The 23871-nt window shown below is 38.4% G+C and overlaps 1 protein-coding gene across 1 annotated transcript in view; it reads left to right on the top strand.

The window, feature by feature from the left end:
- UHRF2 (ubiquitin like with PHD and ring finger domains 2) overlaps positions 1-23871 on the top strand; it is a 64642-nt gene that overhangs the window by 14351 nt on the left and 26420 nt on the right. Inside the window, exons 3-5 of the mRNA XM_042450338.1 lie at positions 1252-1514; positions 17622-17840; positions 22176-22285. Coding sequence (XP_042306272.1) covers positions 1252-1514; positions 17622-17840; positions 22176-22285 — 592 coding nt within the window. The remainder of the gene's footprint in view (positions 1-1251; positions 1515-17621; positions 17841-22175; positions 22286-23871) is intronic.

Genomic DNA, 23871 nt, shown 5'->3' with positions numbered 1-23871 from the left:
GAACCATGAATTTACTTATATTAGCCCTGATACTAGATCAGTGCAAGTAACAAGTGCCAACAACAGGAAGATGCATGGTAGCCTTTTTTTTTTAAGCTTTTAGCTTAGATAGTTTAAGATACTATATACAAATTGCCAAGTTATTAATTGTGGGAGAAGAGGAACCCATGCAAACATGTCTTGTCAGTTGTAAATATAACGATCAGGACAACTTTGTAAACAGAACTATAACTCATTCGGTACTTAAATGATTTCCCATACCTGAGGAAGTCATTTGTGGACTAAAAGGTGAAAACTCGTCCATGATCTATTAAGATGTTCTGGTTGTTTGAAAAGATTCTACTTACTACAAGTGATTTAAAAAGTAGTTTTAAAAGTCTGCCTGTTGTGGCTTTGTTTTTGTTTTTAAAAAGGAAAGCATTTAATATGCAGCTTTAAAAAAAATTACTGCAGTGACATAAGGGGAGGCAGGGTTTGTTTTTGGTTTTTTTGTGAATCATCTTTGATAACACTGGGACTGACCAATAATCCCATGTGATTACAGTTCACTTTCCAAACTGCCTGAACTGTTCCAGTCTATCTTATCTCCCAGTGGTAAAACAGTTGTCTTCTGAATACTAAGAAGATGAAATTTCTACTCTGCAGAAACATTTCCAAGGGGAAAGGCATCTGTATTACACAGGACAAATTGCGAACTGTATTTTATTTGTAAAAAGTGATACCCTGAAAAGACCAGGTTGTATATTATACTGTTTCCTTAGATAGACTATATACAAATACAATTGCAACCAGTTCTTCTGGCAGTGTTAAATGTTTGTATTGGGAAATTTTTTCTAGCCTAAAGGATTTACTGTGTGGATTATGAAACTTCTGTAGAGGTGCTCATGAAGAAAGGAGTAAAATGCTAGAAGTTCTGCAAGATAAAATGAGGCTATACCAAGCATTGTTGAAAACCTTTTACATCCATGATGAGTTGGTGATTGTATTTTGAAAGAGAGAAGAATGATATTAAACAGAAGCAGTCCTATTTAGATTAAATTTCTGGTTTTTTATTTTTTTGTAAATTTTGTAAATTCTGACAAAACAAAAAGGATTCTGTTTAATTTTAAAAATCTGAAGGTGGAAAGTATCTACCTACTGTTAAACGAATGCAACTGTATTATAATTTGGAATACAGCTAATTCAGAATGTCTCCTCATCAAGTTATATACTTTTTCAGCATAACATTTACTCAGTGTCATTTTTTTTTAGATAAATGAACTGGTAGATGCCCGCGATGAGACGATAGGATCGTGGTTTGAAGCCCATATAGAAAATGTAACTCGAACAACGAAAGGACATAAAAATGGAAAAGCACAAGGAAAGAGTGGCAGTAATTACAAAAGGACTAATGGAAATTTAAGCCAAGAACACTCTAGAGAAAATATCAATCATTTGGACAATGCACCTTCTACATCTTATTCAGATTATATGGACAATGATGAAGATACGATATATCATATCAAGTATGATGAGTAAGTGCTGCTGATATTATTATGAGGACACCATGTGAGTTTATATGGTTGGTATAAGTTAAGCATTTTCACAGTATTGGAATCCTCAAGAAAAAAAGTTCACACGAGAAGTCCAAAAGAAATACTATTTTAAAACCCTTATAGCATTACTGTTTTGTATAACGCATTTCCTGTGAGTGGCATAGGTTTTGTTTTATTTGTGTGGGTGTGTTTTGTTTTGTTTTATTGGGGAAGGAGATTTGGATAAAATGTCTTTTTCAATTTCATTTCCTTTCAGTAAGCAGTTTTTTGTTTCGTTTTTTAGGAAATTATATATGGACTGTGATCAGGGCATAATGTTTTAAAAAACCTAATTATGTGGTAATACCAAACAAAACCGATACTGGTTGGTTGAGAATTACACAGAAAGACTATTTTGTCAGCATAGTATTCAGTTTACCATGTAAAGCATTACTGTAGAGAACATTTTCTGAGAATCAGATGGAATCACTAAGAGGGAGGCTGGTGACCTGGGGCATGTGCCCACACATACCCACTGGTGCTTGATTGGCAATAAGAGGTGTTTGGATGCTGCAGTTTTCATATGCTTTATATTAAGTTACAGTGCCTTGGTAACTTTAGTCGTAGTTATATTTCCATCCATTCCAAGACAGACGTTATAAGGACAGGGACTAATTTGCTTAGATAAATTGCATAACATTGAGAGATAATTAGTTTTCATTTCCTTAAGAATTTTAAATGAAAGTCTGGTAACAGATGGTATGACTGTACTGTTAAGAGGAGGAAGAAATATTTAAAATCAGTATCTGACTATTTGCTAGTATTGTAGAAATGTAGGACAGATCCTGATGTATTGAAATGCCAATACAATAAGGTCTGTTTTTGTTAATTATGTTTTGTTTGAGGCTATGTGGCTGAATCCAAATTCAGTCCTACCTAGAGTTTGTTGTTGTTGTGTATCTCCAAGTCACTTTTTACTTATGGTGACCCTAAGATGAACCTATCATAGGGTTTTCTTGGCAAGTTTCTTCAGAGGGGATTTGTTATTGCCATCCTCTGAGGCTGAAAGAGTGTGACTTGTCCAATGTCACCCAGTGGGTTTTTATGTTTGAACAGGGAATTGAACCCTGATCTCCAGAGTCGCAGTCCAACACTCAAGTAAACACAATGAAATCAATGTGATTTTAGTTACTTGAGACTAATAAGGCTTGTTCATTTCAGTGGATCTGCTCTAGGTAGGATTAATGTATACAGTTGGCCCTCCACATTTGTGGCTTTGACTTTTGCAGATTTTTAGTTTTGATTAATGTTTGGTCTAGGAATCACTAGGTCCTCCAGCACAACTCTGCCAGAAGTTGACCATACAACCATACAATCATGCTAGAGAACCTAGACGTTCCTAGACAAAACACTTCTGTAGGCATTTGTAGGTCCTCCAGCATGATTCTATAATCAACTTCTGACAGAGATTGACCATAGAGTTGCACTGGAGGACCTGGAGATTCTGAGAGAGGTGTTCTCTTAGATAAGAAGAAAAGTGTGGTTTTTTAATTTGCTTTTTTCCACATTCACAGGGGTCCTTCACCCCTAACTACAGTGAATGTGGAGGACCACTGTACATTGTTGAGAACAACATATAAATGTATCATTTAAACTTGCTCTCAGTTTAAGGTGGTTCTCAAATTCCAGGTCGACTTATTTATGGGTCAGTATGGTAATGGGATAGTAGGTCTTTCAGATTTCCTTGTATGGTGGGAAAAGATTTTCTTTTTCTCTTGTGCCAATCGAAAGAGTCCTGAGTGATAAACTGCTGTTAGACAGAGTCCCTTTGGCCATTGCTGTCTGGATGAAGGCTGAAACCAAAGTTGAAACAAACATTGAAGCAAAAAGCCTCAGAGTCTCTCTTGCTGTATGCACACATACACTGAATGAACCACCAAGTTTTACCCTTGATTTATTCACAGATCATAGCAAAATCCATAACTTTGGCCCCAAAACCTGCCGTCGACTTATACCTGAGGTTGACTTATAGTCGAGTATATACAATTCTGTTTGTGGTAGGCATTTACAGCAAGGCATTTGTGATTTTGAATGAAGTTTGGAGGTCAAGGCAAAGGAAAACAGTAGGCATGATGGCACCTATTGCAACCATCCATCGCACTATTATACAGTGGTACCCCGGGATACGAATGCGCCGCCTTACGAAATTTCCGGGTTACGAAAAAAATCCATTTAAAAAAACTGTTCCGGGTTATGAAGGTTTTTTCGGGTTACGAAAAATTTTTTGGTGCTTTTCGGCGCTATTTCGCACGAAATCGCGGCTTTTCCCCATTAGCGCCTATGGCTTTTTCGGCTTACGAAGCATTTCGGGTTACGCAAGCGGCGGCGGAACGAATTAAATTCGTAACCCGGGGTACCACTGTATTACGTTACAAGGCAACAGAAAACCACATCATATTTTCCAAGTGTGATCATGCTTAAACAGAAATCTAAAATGTCTCTCAGTCTTTCTCATATTGCATGCTTATGTATCTTACATGCCCATATTACTTGTTTAAAGTTGTGAATGGTGGAAGAAATATGAAAGCCAGTGGAAGAGAAATGAAAAGGGAAACATAAAAATAACAATAAATATGGGGAAAAAACCCTCCAAAACAAAATCATGAAAGCCATAGAAAAATATTGGGCTAGTTAGTGTATAGGAATGTACAATATGCAGATAAGGTCCATGGTTCCCTCAATATACACAAGAAGATCAAGGAAATAGCAGGCATATTTGAAAAACAGAAGTGTCCACTACCGATGGATAGGAGTTATTCTGTGATACTTGATAGCATACTCGATACAGTAAAATTGCAGTATGGAGTGGTTAGATTAAGACAGGAGAGATCAGCTGTCCCTTGTGTCCCTGGCATGCCACACTGCTGTGCTGAGATGAAATTGAAGATACAAGATGTCACTTCATTTTTGGCTGGTTTTTGGGGGTTGGGATTGTGTGTGTGTTTCTAGACCTGTTTTGAGCTGAAAACCAGCAGAAAAGTCTGGGGGATTGGAGGGTCTCGGGGGGAGGGGCCAGGAGTCACAAAAAAGGGGTGAGGATTCATACACAGGTGGGTTATATTTTCTCCAGCATTAAAGAGTTGCTTGAAGATGATAGACTAGAATTTCTTGTATTGGAAGCCAATTTTGGATTGGAAATACAAAACACCAAAGATCAAAATGCACTAGAGTTAACTAAAAGAGGACCCCCCCAAATAGATTTTGCTGTCCCCCCGTCAAATCTACAAAATTAGAATTTGCCTGAAATTTAACAAATACTGATTTTTACTCAAAAAGAATATGTCAGAAATAGTGATGACTACAGAATGATAAGCTTAATGAGTTTTTTCTTTAAAATGTTATAATAACTGTATTTACAAGAAGTGCAAAGAAGGGGCAGGAGGTATACAATTTGGATTCAGTGGAAGATCTTGAACCAGGAAGGACACACTGTTCTGCATACTATGTACTTGGAATGAGATGCCATGAAGGGAATACAGATTTGTATGCTTGTTTCTTGGGCATGGTTTAGATGTAATACTATATTTTGCCTCATGGCAGACCAGTTTTGAATCTAGAAGAGGGTGAAAAGGTATTGGGTATGAAAAGCATGGGGACATGGTAGTTAAATAAAAAAATGTTAGAACTCCCATTGGGACATACCTAATGCAGCTATTTTAGTCCTTCATCAGTGTATATGACCTTGCAGCAGAGTCATTAATTCTTTTTAAATGATACATTCACATTGTAATTCCTTGAAATATTATCATGAGGTATTAAAATGTAAAACAGGAATAAATTTGAATGTAGTAGTGGGAAATATACATACAGGTTGAGTATCACTTATCCGGAATTCCAAAATCTGAAATACTCCAAAATTGCCCACATAGGTGGCTGAGACAGCGAAACTTTTGGTTTCTGATGGTTCATCATAAGCTAACTTTGTTACTTGCAGAAACTTTGTTACATCCAAATAGAATTCTTAGTAAAAAAATATTTGTTCTAATGTTACTCATAAATCACAGTTCCCTTATATCACTGAATGTTATAGTAATAATTGTGACATAAACTAGCAAAATTAAAATTATACCTTTAAATTACAGTATTATGCGCCCAGCCTAAATGTGTTTACATATACATAGTTTCATGTGGTTAAAGTGAAAATTTGGTAAGATGTGATTTTATTAAAGAAAACTTTTAAAAATTAAAAATTATTTTTTAAAAAACTGAGGCCTCTCCTTTCTCCTCCAACAGAGCCTTGCCCAACTCACACCATCTCCAGCTTTTTAAATGGATGCAGGCGAGTGCCACAGACCGTTTCTGCCAAAAGGCAGATGTTTGGGGAGTGGTGGTGTTGGCACCCCCCATAGGGTGGCACCTGGTGTGATCTGCACCCCCATGATGCCCCCGCTTCAGGTATAGCTTGTAGATGAAACATAAATGAATTTCATGTTTTGACTTGGGTCACTTCTCCAAGATTGCTCATTATATATGCAAATATTTTAAAATCTGAAGAACTTTGAAATCCAAAACACATTCGGTCCAAGTTTTTTGGATAAGGGAGTCTCAACCTGTATTTATTATTTGTGGCTGGATTCTTCGATTCTCTCTCCCATGTATGTGCCCTAGATAGAATGACTATTCATACTAATGATCAGGGACATTTCCTTGTCTCTGTATTTGAATGACAAGAGTCCAGATTTTTTGTGAGTGGAACCCTTTCTAAATGGAAGGGAGTTTTGTTTGTATAAGAGTAACTCTGGATCTTGCCCATGTTATACAGTTTATTGTTTAATATTTTTATTGTCTATAAAGTTTGGTTTGATATGATAAAATATTAAAAACTGAAATTTAAGTCTAAATTACATTTCTGAAGTGCAGTATTATCTGGGCCTTTTCTGTTGAAGACCTGACTTGTTGCACAGATTTGACAGAAGTAATCACTCTGGTGTTTTTTCTACAATTAATTTAATGTTTCTGTTTTCTTTCTTTAGTTTGGGTAGGCATTGCTCTAGGTTTTTGCCTGTTACAGGTCTTTCCCCATCAGTTTTCTATGAACTTACCACATTAGCAGATGTATTTTAAAACATCACATTATGTGGAGAAAAAGTCCCTGCGGTGGATGGTTTGCCTCTGTGAGATGCAGCAAGTGTATTTTTGTTTACATTAATTGCGGTTTACTAGACAAATTTATTACAATAGATTATTGAGATTCTGGGCATTTTTATGAGAAAAAGTGCCAACAGCTTTCCATGACAAGTCTTTGGGATCAGATGTGGCAAGTCCTGAGAACTCCATGTGTAACAGTTATGCCTGCTGGAATATTGTACATTCTTTGGCATCCTTTTCCTTTGTTTTTTCCTTTACATACTTTGCCCCTAAGTTTACATGCTTTGCCCCTAGGTACACACATGCCTTTAAGTTTTACTCCCAACTTAGCCATGGATGTTATCAAAATCCATAGTTTTGGCCCCAAAACCTGCCCTCAACGTATACATGAAATCAACTTATAGTCGAGTATATATGATAGTCTTGGCTCCTTTGCTCAGTTGGACTTTTGCCTCTAACTGTAGTGTGCACCATTTAGGTTATACAGTCCGCCCTTGCCTTACACAGGGGATCGGTTCTGGACCAAGCCACGTAAGGCAAATTCCACCTATGCTCAAGCCCCATTGGAAACAATGGGGTTTGGGTGCGGTGGCGCACAGGGCACCACGGGCGCACGCGCCCATTCGATTGAATGGGACGCACCGCACCTTCTGCCCCATGTGTGCCCCGCAGCTTGAGCACATACTCTCAAGACTGCGTAAAGCATGCCTGCGTATAATGCGGGTGCACTGTAAGTGCAACAAGAATGCCTGTTTGAAGGCTCTGACACTCTTGACATCATAAATGTAGACATCACCATCACCATTGTAGATAATATAGAATTGAATGGGCCAGTGGTCTGATTCATAAGATAGCTTTCTGTGTCTGTTCCAGTCAGTATGAAGATATCTTTTGTGGTGAATGTCACGAATGGCCAAATGCCAAGTATAAATAATCCAGTTTCCGGGGGGGGGGGGGGGGTTGACAGCTTTTTAGTGATCAAAATTGTTGAGCAAATTGTTGAGCCACTTCATACTATCTGAAAAGCAGTATCATATAAAGCAAAGGAGCTGTTTTGACCTTTTAAAACTGTCTATAGCTTGTTCCAGGAAAGAGTGTTCATTTCTACATCCCTTCATAACTGACAAGCAGGGTAGAAAAATATTCTACAGTCAGATGTCTTCATAAATGTTTGACTACCGAGACTTATAGAGCTAGGTACTAGTATGTTCTGTGAAAATGGCTCCTGATTTATTTTGATCACCCTCCAGATGACATGGAACAGCTGGCTCATATATTCTCATTCTGAACCCTTCCTCTTAGCTAAGAAAACATTAAGCACTGCATGTCATAATGTTGATTGTGGTTTGAAGGATGTAGTGAGTTCTGCCTCTGTTTGCGAACATGCCTGGTTCCAATTCAGCATCATTGTACCCAGAGAGCAGGGTCAGCATATAGAATTTGTTCTTTAGGAGTGAAAGCTGTTGTTTTGCATAGACAGATTTCAGGTTAGAAAGACTTAAGAAGACAAAAATTACAGGTTGGTTTCTTGTGGTTACTTTTTGTTTTAAATACAGCCTTTGGTACTGTTTTCTGTGGCAGCAGTTTTTCCCCAGAACCGCCACTAGACTGTGCTTACAAGAAATTCTGTGTCTAAGCACTGCAGCAGACATATCAGTGTTCACTTATAAGCCAAATCCCTGGCTGGAGCAAAAACAACTACAATCACTCTAACCAAGCCATTGACTTCTGTTTCTCTTTTTCTCATGATGTTGCTCAACATTCTGATCACCACTAGAACAAACAGAGGTGCCTTTCTTGAAGAATTTGATGCAGAGGAAATTAAGAGAATAATTCAGCAGATCCCAGCATTACATCCATCATTTCATCTGTCAAAGAGAAACAGAAGACTTCTTCAGATCTTTGACACTTGAGGAATCAACTTCTTGAGAAAAAAAGACTAAAGGCATTCTTGATTATTGAATGTGTAGAAGTTCTTTCTCTTCTCAACAATAGATTTTTCATTTGTAAGCTTGAAGTGTGCCTTTTGTATTTTTGTCCACCAGCACCAAGAAAGTGTCTTTCATTTGTCAGAGGGCTGACAGCCTTTCACTACCAATTTTGCCTTTCACCCTTTATATTACACCAAGGGCATACTCTAATTTCTTGACCATTGTTCTAGAATATCCTCATAGTAGAACAAGTACTGTCTTTTTTCTGACTGGGAATATTTACTGGGACCAGATTACAATAATACTATAGTCACTTTAGTAACTCAGTCCAGGGAGAAGCAGAATACTGATGCCCCATCAGCTTATGCATACAGGCGTCATTGGATTGAGTACGTAAGGATGTTTGTACGATTACGTAAAAGAATTCATAATGACATTTCAGATTTTGAAAAGAAAAGTGTATGTGCAGTACAGTGGTAGAGAAATACTACTGGCCAATCTCATAGTCCTAATTATCTTTCAATGACTGCTAGCATTTTCAGTAACAGTGCTTAGCTCCAGACCACTATTTGCATCTACAGAAAAAAGTGGGAATGCAAACGGTGGCTTGAACTAGTCAAAAGCAGCAAATGTTTTGCCTGTTAGGCTTGATTTTATGTAGTTCAGTCAAAATTTACCCAAAATGATGGGAAGATTGTTTTCTCCATAACATTTAATGGCCTACATCAGTGATTCTCAAACGGTGAGGCAGGATCCCAGGGGGCCACAAGAGTTGCTCAAGGGGGTCACAACACTCCTCCTCTTTCTCTTCTTTCCAAACCTTTTATGTGTAAAATTTACATATGTGTTGAGTTAAACATTTAATTTAATTAAATAAAATTGTTCTAATTTGAACAATTTTTTTGCTTATAAAATGTTAAAATATGAATATACATGAATGAGCAAATGAAAATACACACACTAAATAAACAAAATATCTGTGTCGAGCGTGTGTGCCTGACATCTGCTTGTAGATTTCAGAGGGGGGGTCCGAATTATAAAAAGTTTGAGTACCACTGGGTTGTATCTTTATGGTAATTATTTAATACCTTTCCTTTAACATCTAGTGATTGAACAGCTTATTACATGACTGATATGTATGTATGAGTGTGTGCAGTGAGATACTGCAACATTAATAATTTTTATCTTGTTTAGTTTTTAAAGCATACTAAAATATTTTAAATCTTTATTTGTTTTGGGTAACATTGGGATTTAGAATGTGGAGGAGTTTGCCTCAGAAAAACAATTCTCATGTGCAGCAGAAGACTCCATAAATCTCAGTGGTTAAGAATCTCCCCCACTGAACAGATGGTCAGCTTTGACATTGCTGTTTGGGGTGGGGAGGGAATACTGTGAATTAGTCTTTCCCCTGCCCTGACAGATGAATTGACAGTACCAACATTTTTGTGGGGTTTACACATACCTATGTACTGGGTGTTTGGTTTAACTCCTAACAACCCCCGCCCCTTACACATTAACATCCTTTGTCTGTGTTGGATCACATCTGGAAAGGCAGTTTATACATACAAACTTAAGGATCTCTCTAACACAGTGGATTGTGTCTATGCTTGCTATTTGTGCCTTACTCAAATGATCTGTGTAGAATGAGGGAGATGAAAGAACTGGAAATTGGTAAAGGCTTTATGAGTTTCTCTTGTGCAGCCAGTGAGTGAATACAGTTTTTTTTTCAGATCTGAATGGAGAAGAATGAGAAAAGGGTTTTCTAAAAAGCCTTGAATTCAAAATAAATGTGTTATATCCTACTGTAGGGTTAACATTTGTGTCTGAATCACATTCTAGGAATGTACATATAAAGCCTGTGGTCAAGGAAAACTGGGAGTCTTTCTTCATGGGCAACCAATTGCTAAGAAAGGTTTCCATAGAGATGGAAGATCACATGAGAGCTCTGCTATGCTAGCATTAATATTTAAAATTAGAAGCAGGCTCAGTAGGGTTAGGCCTTCATAGAGTCGAGTGTCTATTGTGCAGTATATTGAGTTTTTTGATATTGGCTCTTAAACTTGCTTTAAAAATATTCTGTATTGAATATACTGAGACTTTATTAGATAACACTTCTGTGTTAAAATAATTTTAGTTTTTGTAGCACTTTCTTTCTAGAATTTGTTAATAAACTCAGCTATTTTCAAATGTACGAGATATATTACTTTCAACAGGATCCGAATCACATCCATTACTTAGGCTAACAGGTAGAGCTACAGTGTGGAGATGTACAGTTCAGATGTGGCTGACAAATATATTCATTCTTTAATTTTGTGCCAAGATTGTAATGATTACACTGCGTTAGAAGAATATACTAGATTAGAAAATAATGGCAGTGCCTTCTTTTTGCCCTCCATTTTTAGCTTACTTGTTTGTCTGTGTCTTTGAAAAAGAAATGAGAGTCTACTTTTATTTCTTTTATCTCATTTAGCATTATTTTAAGTAGTGCAGTGCTGCATTCTGAATGCTACATTATACAGCTATAGATTTGACGTTTGAATCTGTGGTCTAGAGGTATATTATAAAATTACTGCAATAAATATTTGAAAGCTGGAATTTTGCATACTTCAAGCAGATATTCAGTAAATTTACCTAACTGCAAATAGGTAATGCAGCTTGCATTCTAGCACTGCAGTGAAGCTAACGCTGATGACTTTCGGGTTTTCAGAATCTTAGTTCTGTTAGGAACAAAGAAACCCATTTCCAGCTTGTATAGCTGTAGAGAGTTGAATGGTAGATTTTTAAATTATTATTATTTTGTTAAAAGCTGGAAAAAAGCTGAAACCAGGGCTTGTATGCTGTGAATAACTAGGTTCCCTCCCTGTAGTTGAGGCTGTTGCTGTATAACTTTGCCTTTCTTTCTCGCTTGCTTACCAGTTTCGTTGTTAACACAAGTCCTTTACTAAAAATTTCAGATTGTCTAACTGTTTTCTGTACATTTGTATTCAGAATGAATCAAGCTATTTAACACATTTATACCTTCTTCTTTGATTTATAGTTCTACTGATACAGACACACATGTGCACACATGTATAGATGTGGTTCTTGTTCGCCTTCAAGTTGTTTCAGACTTAACGGTCACTCTAAGGCAACCCTACCATGGGGTTTTCTAGGCAGATTTCTTCAGGCGGGGGGGGGGGGTTGAACCATTGCTGTCCTCTGAGGCTGAGGGAGTGTGACTTGCCCAAGGTCACCCAGTGGATTTAATGGATCAGCGGGGATTTGAATCTTGGTCTCCAGTGTTATAATCCAACACTCAAATATTATGCCATATTGGCTTTCTATTAAGAGCTACACATTGTATCTAAGCTTTTTGTGAGGTATCATTAGCCTTGCACAGCAAGATCCAAAGGTAAGACTTAATGGGTGTAGGACCTGTTCCCAGAGAGCTGTAGATTGGGCTCCTGACATGCACTGGGGTTTAGTTCCAGGAACCCCGTGGATATCAAAATCTGTGGATGCTCCCATTACAATATACAGTGGTATAGTAAAATGGTGCCCCTTTTATAAAATAGTGAACAACTCAAAGGTTAGGTTTTTTGGATTCTTTTTTTTAAAATATTTTTAATAATAATAATAAATAAAATTTTTATTTTTATCCCGCCCTTCCGAGCGATCAGGGCGGCTTACAAAGTGCACCAATGTGCAAGCAACATACAAGGTTAAAAACAAACATACACAGTAAACCTTAAAAACAATAAAAAGCCCCTTAGCCCAACCTCACGGCCACGAGAGAGGAGGGAGGCCCACAGGATATTCAGTCGGGGAATGCCTGATTGAATAGGAAGGTTTTAAGACCCTTCCTAAATTGGGCCAGGGTGGTAGATGAGCGGAGCTCCGTGGGCAGCCTATTCCAAAGGGCTGGGGCAGCCGTGGAAAAGGACCTTCTTGCAGTAGAAGCTAACCTGGCCCCAGGCACCTTCAGGAGTTGCTGCCCAGATGTTCTGAGGGTGCGAGGCGGAATGTACGGAGAGAGGCGGTCCTTCAGAAATCCTGGGCCCAAGCCATTTAGGGCTTTATAGGTAATAACCAACGCCTTATATTGAGCTCGGAAGCGGATGGGCAGCCAATGGAGATCTTTAAGCACAGGTGTTATGTGGCTGGTCCTGGGAGCGCCAGTGACCAGCCGAGCTGCCATGTTCTGCACCATTTGCAGCTTCCGAGTTTGGTATAAGGGTTGCCCCATGTAGAGTACATTACAGAAATCCAGTCTCGAAGTTACCAGAGCATGTACAACAGTTTCAAGGTCCCTCTGGGCCAGGTATGGGCGCAGCTGGCGAATCAGCCGAAGCTGATAACAGGTACTCTTGACCGTCGCATTCACCTGAGCAGTCAGGTGAAGGGACGAGTCAAGAAGCACCCCCAGACTGCGCACGGAGTCCTTCACAGGGAGCGTGACCCCGTTCAGGACAGGTGGAACCACCGCCATTCCTGGACCGGGGGAACCTATCACTAGTACCTCCGTTTTCTCTGGATTTAGCTTGAGTCGGTTTTCCCTCATCCAGCCCATTACTGACTCCAGACAGGCCGCGAGAGGAGAGACGCCATCCCCAGTCACTGCATCAGTCGGAGACATAGAGAAAATGATTTGGGTGTCATCAGCGTACTGATAACCCCGCGCCCCATGTCTCCGGATGATCTCTCCCAGCGGTTTCATGTAAATGTTAAATAGCATGGGAGACAGAATGGCTCCTTGAGGGACCCCGGTTTTAAGGGCCCGCTCGCTGGAGCACACGTCTCCCAGCTGCACCATCTGGGACCTCCCAGAGAGGTAGGAACGGAACCACTGGAGCGCAGTGCCCCCGATTCCCACCTCAGCCAGGCGCCCCAGAAGGGTTTGAGTTGGTTGAACCCAATATTTTACCTGGTTGAATCCATGGATGCAGAATCTGTGGATATGGAGGGACAACTATATAAAGGATCATAGAATCACAGAATAATAGAGTTGGAAGAGACCATGGCAGTGTTAAGCTGTTTCAGTTCCAATTGGTTTGTTTTGGAGATTTTGTACAAATCCCTACAGAATAACTACAGTATTTTGTTATTTGCTAAAACTCAGAATACAGTATATCTCATTAAGCTAAGCTTGCAAGGGGAGAAAGGCTTTTTACTGAACCACACCCTCTCTTCCCCCCAAGAATTTTATAGTCATTCCACAAATGACTTTAAATGGAATAAAATATTCCATTACATGGAAATTGTTGAAACATCTGTTTTGTGGTCATTACACATTGCTCTGATATCTTTAGGTGTGTATATGTCTTCAGGTCACTTGTTGACTTACAGTGATTCCTGAATTTCATGGGGGCAAGGAATATTCAGAAGTGGTTTTGCCAGTTTCTTCTTCTGAAATATAGCATGCAGCATCTGGTAGTCATTGATAGTCTCCCATCTAAGAACTAACCAGAGCAGACCCAGCTTAACTTCCAAGATCACATGGGATCTTGTGCCTTTAGGGTATTTAAGCTATGATCCATAGATATGTTATCCCAGTTCATACTTGTGGTTTTCATAACAAGGAATATGTTTTTTTTAAAGATGTCCATGGAATTTAACATAATCTTGGGAGACAGGAAGGGACATAATAATTTAATAATTTGTTTTATTTATATACCGCTATTCCAAAGATCATAGCGGTGAACAGCAAGTAAGCTAATTAGCAAGTAAGCTAATTTGCCCCCAACAGTCTGGGTACTCATTTTAGCGACCTCAGAAGGATGCAAGCCTGAGTCGAGCTTGGGCCCTTTTGCTGGTCTTGAACTCGAAACCTTGTGGTTTTGAGCGAATGGCTGCAGTATAGGCATTTAACCACTGCACCACCAGGGCTTCATGGTGGTGACTGATGATTACAAGATCAGCAGTTTGGCAGTTCGTGACCCAAGCATCATGTGATGGAGTGAGCTCCTATCGCTAGTCCCAGCTTCTGCCAACCTAGCAGTTTGAAAGCATATAAAAGTGCAAGTAGATAAATAGGTACCACTTCAGTGGGAAGGTAAAAGCATTCTATGCAGTCATGCTGGCCACATAATCACACAGTTGTCTTTGACAATGCCGGCTTTTCGGCTTAGTAACAGAGATACGTACCACCCCCTACAGTTGATCACAACTAGACAATCTTGTCAAGGGAAAACCTTCATCTTTTAACCTAGGGAGACTGGGTGGTTTAATTCCCCAGAATCACATTTTGTTGCAGAGCTGTATAGAAATAGACCTACAAGGTAGGCATTTTACAGCATTGCGATCTGAAGACTGGACAAGTGAGTACTGTATAATCTCATTGATTCTACACCCACCATCTCCTGTGGATGTGGAACATTTCCATACTTTGTAGCACATTGGAATTCATTGGAAGTTGTTTTTTTAAAAAAAAAAATCTGCCCAGATGAGAATTACCCTTCAAAGGAGCTTCACATGTTCTACCAAGTTATCATTCAACCTGTGCGCTAGCCTGCCTGGGTGCTTCTATGATGCCCAATTTTTACATACTGTATGTTATTTCTGTTCCTTAAATTTCTCCCACATACCAGTAGATCCTGTCCTTTTAAATTAGTCATGTTATGTTATGTAATTCACCTCCCTTGCAATAACTTGAAGAATAGTCAGCCAGGAAGTTGGTCAATCAGTTGTTCAGGAAGTAGATCCATGATGATGTCTGTGTGGCGCAATGTTCAAACAGCAGCGCAGAGTGCGGATGTCATTGCACGCGAGTGCACCAATGGCATCCCGCGCACAGCCTAAAAAGAACCCGCCGGGAGTGGGTTCTTTTTAAGCTTCCCGGAGGCTGTGGCGTTTGGTTGCTGCATTTTCCATCTGGGGCAGAAAGTGTTGCCAGCCCTTTCTGCCAATCTGCCTAGCCCCTGAACCCACAATCTGGGTGTATATTGGTTTTTACATGTGTTTACCACATGCAGATATCTTGCAGTCTGTGAAATGAGAATCAAGTCTATGTTCTATTACTTGTTCTGTAATAAATGATGTGGAAAAGTATCCTCTCAGTTGGAGCTATATCTTTCAGAATCTGACTTTTTTCTCTGTACATTAATATCAGGTTGCTTGGCTTCCCAACTGCTCTGCTTTTACACAAAAATTAATTTTTCAAACTGAAGCTGTTGTTATTGTTGTTGTGTGACTTCAAGTAAGGTTTGACTTACAGAGACCTTAATACAAACCTGTCAATGGATTTTCTTGGCAAGACTTCTTTAGAGGGACTTTCCCATTGCGTTTCTCTGAGGCTGAGAGGCTGTGACTTTCCTAGAGTCACCTAATGGGTTTCCAGGGTTTTGAATTCTGGTTTCATGGAGCAGTGGTGCAACACTCAAAGCTGCTACATTTCTCACTACACAATGCTGTTCTCTTTTCAAGTGTTGAAGCATTTACTTGGTTAAATAGTTTATGAAAATATTGTTTGTATTTTATTTATTTATATTTATAAAATGTAATAATTTATTAGACTTGTGACCACATGAAAAAAGGTGAAATGCTTTTTTGAACAGCTCACAAATCCTAACTCCTTTCTCTTTTCTAATGACAACTTTTATTACATGTTTGATTAATAGTGTCAAACACAACTTTAATGAGATGCAGGATTTGCTTTCCTTAACTAAAATTTGTTTAGTAATATGATTCTTTCCATAATGATAATTTAATTTTTTTATATTTTAATAAAAAATAATTTTAAAATGCAAGCAATTATAAACCTTGGTTCTGTTCTTCAAAATAGTTGAGTTGGATTAGTACATGAAAATATGAGGAAGCTGTTTTAATATTTGGGAATTGGTACAAAATAATAATTCTCTGATCTGCGCTCTCAAAGCAAAGAACTTCACTTGTGATGTTTTATACATTGATTTGATTGTGGCTGTTGGGCTTAAACTTTGACTCAGGGTTTCAGATACCCTGAGCTTTTGAAGTCACTTTTAATAATTTGGTGCTCCTTTATTGTGTTCTTTATCGGACATAGAACAAAAGTGACAATGGAGGTCAAAATATGAGGAAGTATGCCACAATGCTTCCTAGGTATGGGTAGGATAATTGAGTGATAGGTAAGCTTTGTACTTGGGATAGGACTTTTCCATGCTACCTGTCAAGCTGCTTTTCAGAGTGTGAAGCAATGGGGTTTTGAAGACATTTGTAATGGGGGGGGGGCATTTAAGGATTTAAAAATTTGAGGATAACTAAAATCTTCATACTAATCTGTAAATGTATTTTTTTTCATTGAAACCCTTAATTGAAACCTTTGTTTCAATTAATTGAAACCTCTTAGCTAGTTTTACTGTCATTACTTCTGTAAACTACAATTTCAGTAAGATTGAAATGGAAATTTAATTGAAGCTGTTAAAATTTTATTCCCAGATTTAAGATTACATTGATCCTAACGTTTTCCCAGATTATGATTTGAAATAATACAGTTAATGGGAATCATCATTCTGTTTTTTTCAGGATCACATTGAAAAAGTCCAAAACTAATTTACAGAATCATAGGCCACAAGGGCCATCCAGTCCAGCCCCTTGCCATGTCTAATGTCCTATATAACTCTTAGATGTTTAAGATCACTGTTCCAGACTCTGTTTAGCGTCTGTACAAAAGCATCCTCCATGTCATTTTCCAAAATGTTCTTTGTATTCCACTGTGTTTTCAGAAGCAGTTTCCCATACATCATAAACTCTACAAGTTGAAATCCTGAGCACTCTTATTAGGGTGAAAGTTCCATTGAATTTATTGGTACTTACTTCAAGTAAATAATGTTAGGATTATATTTCTAGTTACTGTATATGGCTCCTTGAATATGGCCCATGATAGTCTTTAAAATAAATCTGTCAAAATTATCAACCTAGATCCAATAAGAGCTTTATGTAACTATATGCCAGATATTTTTAAAATGCAAATTGTTATTTCCAGTGAGTCAGAATGAAAATTCTGTATTTGTTTACTTTGCTTTGTAATAGGTTACATGCTCTCATAACCTTTTCCTTTTTTTCTTCCTTTAAGATATCCGGAGAGTGGCATTGTAGAAATGGCTGTCCGTAACCTACGACCACGAGCAAGAACTATTTTGAAATGGAATGAGTTATGTGTGGGTGACGTGGTGATGGTTAACTACAATGTAGAGAGTCCAGAAGAGAGAGGATTCTGGTTTGATGCAGAAATTACCTCTTTGAGGGAAATTTCAAGGACTAACAAAGAAGTTTATGCCAAAATTATGCTGGGGTAAGAATTTATTAATTTTTCAGCCCATCTACAAAGGAACAAAACAAACAAACAATAAGCACAGCGACACTTAATGATTTCACTTTTCAGCTGTAACATCTCCATGTATTTTTTCATTCCTACCTATTTTTGGATGCCAGAATTGCCATCTTTATAACTGGTATTTAAAATGTTCAAATAGATTATAGTTGAGTGTATTAGCGGTGTGAAGGTTGGTTCCTGGTAGGAGACTAGGCTTCTGGTTTAATCATGGCATGGCAAGAAGGAAGGATGAAAAGCTAAAAAGATAATGCCTGTATGGTCATCCAGGCTGTCTCTTTATGCTGTGGTTTCTTAAAACAGCATAGTAAGGATATTCCAGTGCTGTAGGGTAGAAGTGTGCAACTGTTGTCTTCCCAATGTAGTTGGATTCCCATAGTCCCTCACCACTGGCTAATCTGGTTAGGGAAAATGGGAGTTGCAATCCAGTAACATTTGGAGAGCCATAGTTGCCCACTCTCATTCTAATCTGTTCCTTTTGCATCTGACAGTTACTAGGTTTGCAACAAGCCACAATGGTATTTTGGCATGAAAAGACATAATTTTACCTAAACTTGTTATCTCTTACTTCACAGCTTAAATAATTAATATTGATATTGTATCTTGTCATGTCAAGGTCTTAAGCCTCTTCTATTCCAAAGGTTTCTTCTTTGTTTTTGATCCTTCTGGCCTCAAATATTTCCTTGTTGACCTTGAGGAGGTTCCTTGACAGTAACTGTGGCAACTGCCAAATCAATTAATTGCTTGTAGTGAGCATTCATCTAAATATGGATTTCTTGCCAAACGGTTTAAAATTGTTAATACTCTTGGCCATCTTAGATTTAAGATTATTTTCCTTTTCTAACTGCTACTTAGAATACTGAAAATGTTGTCCTACATTTAATGTTCTGAAATAATTTCGGTTGAATTTTGTTAACTGATGTTTATAAGTGGGTATAGGGTAGCATCCCAATTATCTTTTGCTACATTTAGATGTACTTGGCCTTTGGTTTAGTAGATAAGTCAAAAATGAATTTGTATAAGAGCTTACATTTATATTTAGATTATTTTTTTAAAAAAATGAAAATATGAAATGACGAAAAGAATAAAAGTAGTATAGATCAAAGGTATGTATATGCACATGTATAAAATATTATTATTGCAGAGTGGATTTCTAACCTCCAAATTTCTGGTTTCATGGGCAGTTAAGAACAAGAGGAATTTATGTTATGTTGTACTTGCGCATGACCAGTAATTTTGCTCTTCAAAGATACAGATCGCACAGAAAGGACATTTTATTCCTGTAAATTTTATCCCAAATGGAAGCCCTGGGTTTTTGGTTCTGTTTCTCTTTTGCATATCTGCCTTCCAGTAGTGTGAAAATGGGTTTAAGCATTGGATTGAACTCTGCAGGATTGAAGCCTGAAAAGAGAAGCTGCTTAGTCACACAAACATTGGCTGAAATTGTGATATTCAGTGTTCCCTTCAGGGTGGATGGATGCCTGCTAGAAATGAGTAGGTTTCCCTACCCATTTTCTCATCTTCACTTGAAATCATCACTTCCTTGGCTTTTCTTTCCCCTACTGTACTTATTCCAGCTGTGCTCATAATCCTGAGATAGGAAACATTTTGGCAGCTTTCTGTTACTGTGGTGGCAGAAGAAAATCTGATGAATATTGGTGAGCTGAAAACCAAGAAACTTACATAAAACCAAATGGGAGGGGTGAGAAGAGTGAACACATTCACAGAAGCATAACACTGAAAAGCAGCAGTGACAGATGTGATGAAAATTCTTTCAGTTCAGTTTTTTGTTTTAATTTGAGCCAGCTATGGCTCCATCAAAGGGACTGGGATTTGTAGTTTGGTTAGCTATAGAGAGCTTTAGTGCTATACTTCAAGAAATGGACTAGAACTGTATCAGATAATTCTAAGAACTGCATGTTCCCATGGAATGGAGTCATGGTAGTTAAAGTGATATCAAACTGATATAATTGTATAGAAGCCACTAGACTTTGGGCATATATGTTAAGATAGACGGGAGAGGGAGCAATAAGCACCCTTCCTTCTTCTGTCTGCCAAATGCACTGTCCATGTACCATGTTTATGTGCAATAAGCGAAATGAGTAGTCAATGTAAAGACCAGGAGTCTCATATGCACAGCTTAAAAAAAATAAATCTCTGTCTTGCTCTTACAAAACATACAGCCCTCCACATTTGCTGGTGTTAGGAGGACAGGACCCTATGCAGAAAGTGGAAAAACCACAAATAACTCTACCCCCCCTCCCCATATTTAATGCAAACAAAAAGTACAATCTGCAGGTTCAACCCACTATGGATGCCTTAGAGGACAGGGTTCCTTCGCAAGGTAGAAATAGGCAGCTAGTGGGGCTTTGCTGCTACTGACCTATACTATTTTTAATAGGGACTTGTCTATAGCCTCTCAGTCTTGCGAGGTTTCCAGTCCCTGTTTAAAATGGCGTAGGGCAGCAGCAGAGATGGCAGTAAGCAATCTGTGTATAATCAAATCTGCAAAAGTCAAACTGACAAATGTAGAAGGCCAGCTGCACCATCTTGTGGACAGTGTGACCCTGCTTAACTCCTACCACAATACAGTCCGTCCTTGCCTTATGCAGGGGATCCGTTCCGGATCCCGCCGCGTAAGGCAAATTCCGCCTATGCTCGAGCCCCATTGGAAACAATGAGGCTCATGCGCAGCGGTGCAGGAGTGCGCGGGTGCAACAGGTGCATGCGCCCATTCAATTGAATGGGACGCACCGCCCCTTCCGCCCCGCGGCTTGAGCGCGTATGCTCAAGGCCGCGTATGGCGCGCCCGCGTATGGCACAGGCGCGCTGTATAACATATCTGATAATTGGCTGAACTGAACTGGATATTATGCAAAACTTGTCCAGTATTATGAAATTTAATACTCAGGATTCTGAATATATACATTACAATCCTGGCCAAAGCTAAACCCATTGTAAGGGATGAAATAGATGGGCATCCAGGAGCTCCCAGCCCGATAGCCTTGCGGCCATGAAAACACTCTGCGTCCCCAAGGGTGCCTCCGGCTGTAGTCCCAAATAGACCGAGGCGAGGAGTGGATAAAAGCTGGCTTTGGGCTGCATTAGGCCTCTGGGTGCTCTGGGGATATGCATCATGTAAACGCCACACCCTTGGAGCAGCCAAAAGCAGCCCCCCTCTGCCTTTCTCTTTTGGGCCATTGTCCTCTTAGATTTCAGTGAGAGCTTTATTGTTGTTTTGAACTCTCAAATCAATTTTGACTTGTGGTGTACCTATATGAATGAGAGTCTTCCAAGGGGCCTTGTTATTAACAGTCCTTAGATCTTGCACATTTACCACTGGAGAATATTGTGCAGATATGTTCAGTTTCTCCTTTGAAATTGCTGAGTGGGAAATTTTGCATTCTCCTCCATCCTTGTATTTTTTTTTCTCCATCTGCATCTGACCATGGCTACTGAGTGCTCCATCAGCACTGGGCTGGGTTTTTCTGTTTGTGACCCTCAGTCTGCAGATTGCTGGTACACCCATCTTGTTTCTCAGTCATCTTGATTTGGCCCCAATTGATTAGTAATCACTTGAATTTGCTATTACAGGGAGTGATAAAATTGTTTAATCTTTAGTCCTGTTTATTTTTATGTTGGTTGTTAAATTTGCATGTATGCTAGTCATAAAAAATTATCAAGGAAAAGAATCCTTTAGCTTGATTGTGCCTGTACTGTTGCTTGGTCTCTTTTTTGCTGCAAGTATATCAGACTTCTTTTGTCAATTTGCCATTTTCTATTTTCTTGTTTTTAGTGGTTTTACATTGCTGTTGATATCATTAGAGGTGACTGCGGGTAATGTGTTCAGTGAAAAAATACGGCATTGTAAACAGTAATTCAAAAATGTTTATGAAAATATCTAATTTATATTAGGTATTTATAATTTATTATTATAATTTATAACCGTCTAATTAAAAAGATTGTATGTACAGCGCTGTGTAAATTTACAGCGCTTTATAAATAAAGGTTAATGATGATAATAATAATAATAGTAATAATATTCTTCACCTGTATGTATCATTTATTTTATTTTGCTCTAAAATTTCAGGACTGATGTTAAATGGTATTAAATGCTTTCAGAATTTCAGTCTGTAATATACTTTTTATTCCATTTCAGTTAGTATTTCTATAATTTATTTATAAAGTAAAAACAAGCAGCAGTTGTTTGAGGTAACCTTCATTGGTGCTTCATTAATCAACACTGCAAATGGAATTGAAGAAACTGAGCTAGATTCTTTTATTCTTTAATTTCAGGGGTCCAGAAGATGGTATAAATGACTGCAAACTTCTTTTTATAGAAGAAATATACAAGATTGAAAAGCCAGGAGCGTATCCTCTGACATTTGCAGATGGAGAGTTCAGAAGTAGGTATTTTATATTCCACAGTATTGTAAAACTTCTTATTTATGAATGTTTTCAATGTATCCAATATAATGTATATTTTGTACAGCTGTGTCTTTCATGGTGCTATGTTTTAAGCATTGTTATACAAACAAGTAGTTTATGGAAATTTTTTTACATGGCTTGTGGTTTTAAAATGTAATGTGTGGGAAATTATTTGTAAGGAAATTTACAGAACAACAAATCCCCCCCCCCTTGTAGAGCAACACTCCATGATCTCCTTATCTCCAGATATTTGGATATTAACTCCCATAGGCCCCAACCTGCATCACCATTGATCAGTATAGAGGCTCCAGGTTTGGGTGGCTGCTATAGAGTGATGTAATGCAAAATGAACTTGTAATATTAGTTGATTGTCTACTCAGAGGGATATCTGAAAAATACTGGTCTCACTTAGTTGATTATATAGGAATCCTTACCTCCTACCTTACCTTGCCATGAAAGAAATTTAAGAATAAATAGTGCTTTACTATATTAAAAAATAGCTTTCAATTTTGGTTATTCAGCCAATCTCCTTTGCTGAAACCTCAGATTCTTTGCTAACATATTCACAGCTAGACAATCACATTTATTGATGTCTGATCATGGTTTAAAGATTTTGTAAATGAATACAAATAGGGAATTCATATTGTCTTATTTGACAGTGCTTCTCAAAGTAATGGTAATAGGCCAGTGCTGGCTCATGAGCTGCTGTGCCTTTCATATATCCTGGAAATAAGGATATAGTCATAGTCATAGTCAATGGGCACAAATACTGTAGTGGTACCTGGCATGTTAGAAAAGAAATTTGTCAGTTTTCCACATCAAACAGCTCAGGATACACAGCTCTATGAATTAGATATAGACTCCAATCTTATTCAACTTTGTAAGAAAAGAATAAATCACTTGTATGTGTTCAGCAGAGATAGGAAGTGAAGGAAGATGAGACACCAGCATCTTTTGGCTCCTCCTCACATTTTGCCTCCTAGAATGTTTTCCAGTCTAGCTGGTCAGTATAAAAACCTTGTAAATTTGAGAACTAGAGTCATAATTTCTCTTTTTGCTTATCTCTTCCAATTCCATTCTTTTTATATTATGAGTTTTTAAAATGGTGAATGTATAAGTGTGATAATGGAAATGTCCTTCTCAAGATCTTCCCATTATCAGGGCCTTTACCTCAGATAACAAATTGGGATTAAATGTGGGAGGAAGTACATTTTTATGAGGTAGCATCACAAAAGTGATGAGATAGTAACTGTCCATTGAGATGGGCAGTTGGTAGAAGCAGAAACCTTCGAGATCATTCTGAGCCAAGGCTATAAAAAGCTGGGGAAGGACCACGAGGAGATGTTTTTAAAGAACGAACCATCTGGAGCAGGGTCTCCATGGGAGGAGGCTGGTGGAGCCAGGCCATGGAGTCCAGTCTTTCAGCTAGTCCCATGAACAAGGACTACAACTACCATCTCTTCTGTGAGTAGCATTAGGGAATGTATTAGCTAGCTGCATTAGGATCTTTTGATTCTTTCCTTGATTTGGCTGGAATGATCAACTCTGTTTGTAACTTGTAATC

This window comes from Sceloporus undulatus, chromosome 2 (assembly GCF_019175285.1).
Source record: "Sceloporus undulatus isolate JIND9_A2432 ecotype Alabama chromosome 2, SceUnd_v1.1, whole genome shotgun sequence".
Classification (NCBI taxonomy): Eukaryota; Metazoa; Chordata; class Lepidosauria; order Squamata; family Phrynosomatidae; genus Sceloporus; species Sceloporus undulatus.
This window is presented reverse-complemented; position numbering and strand designations above follow the sequence as displayed.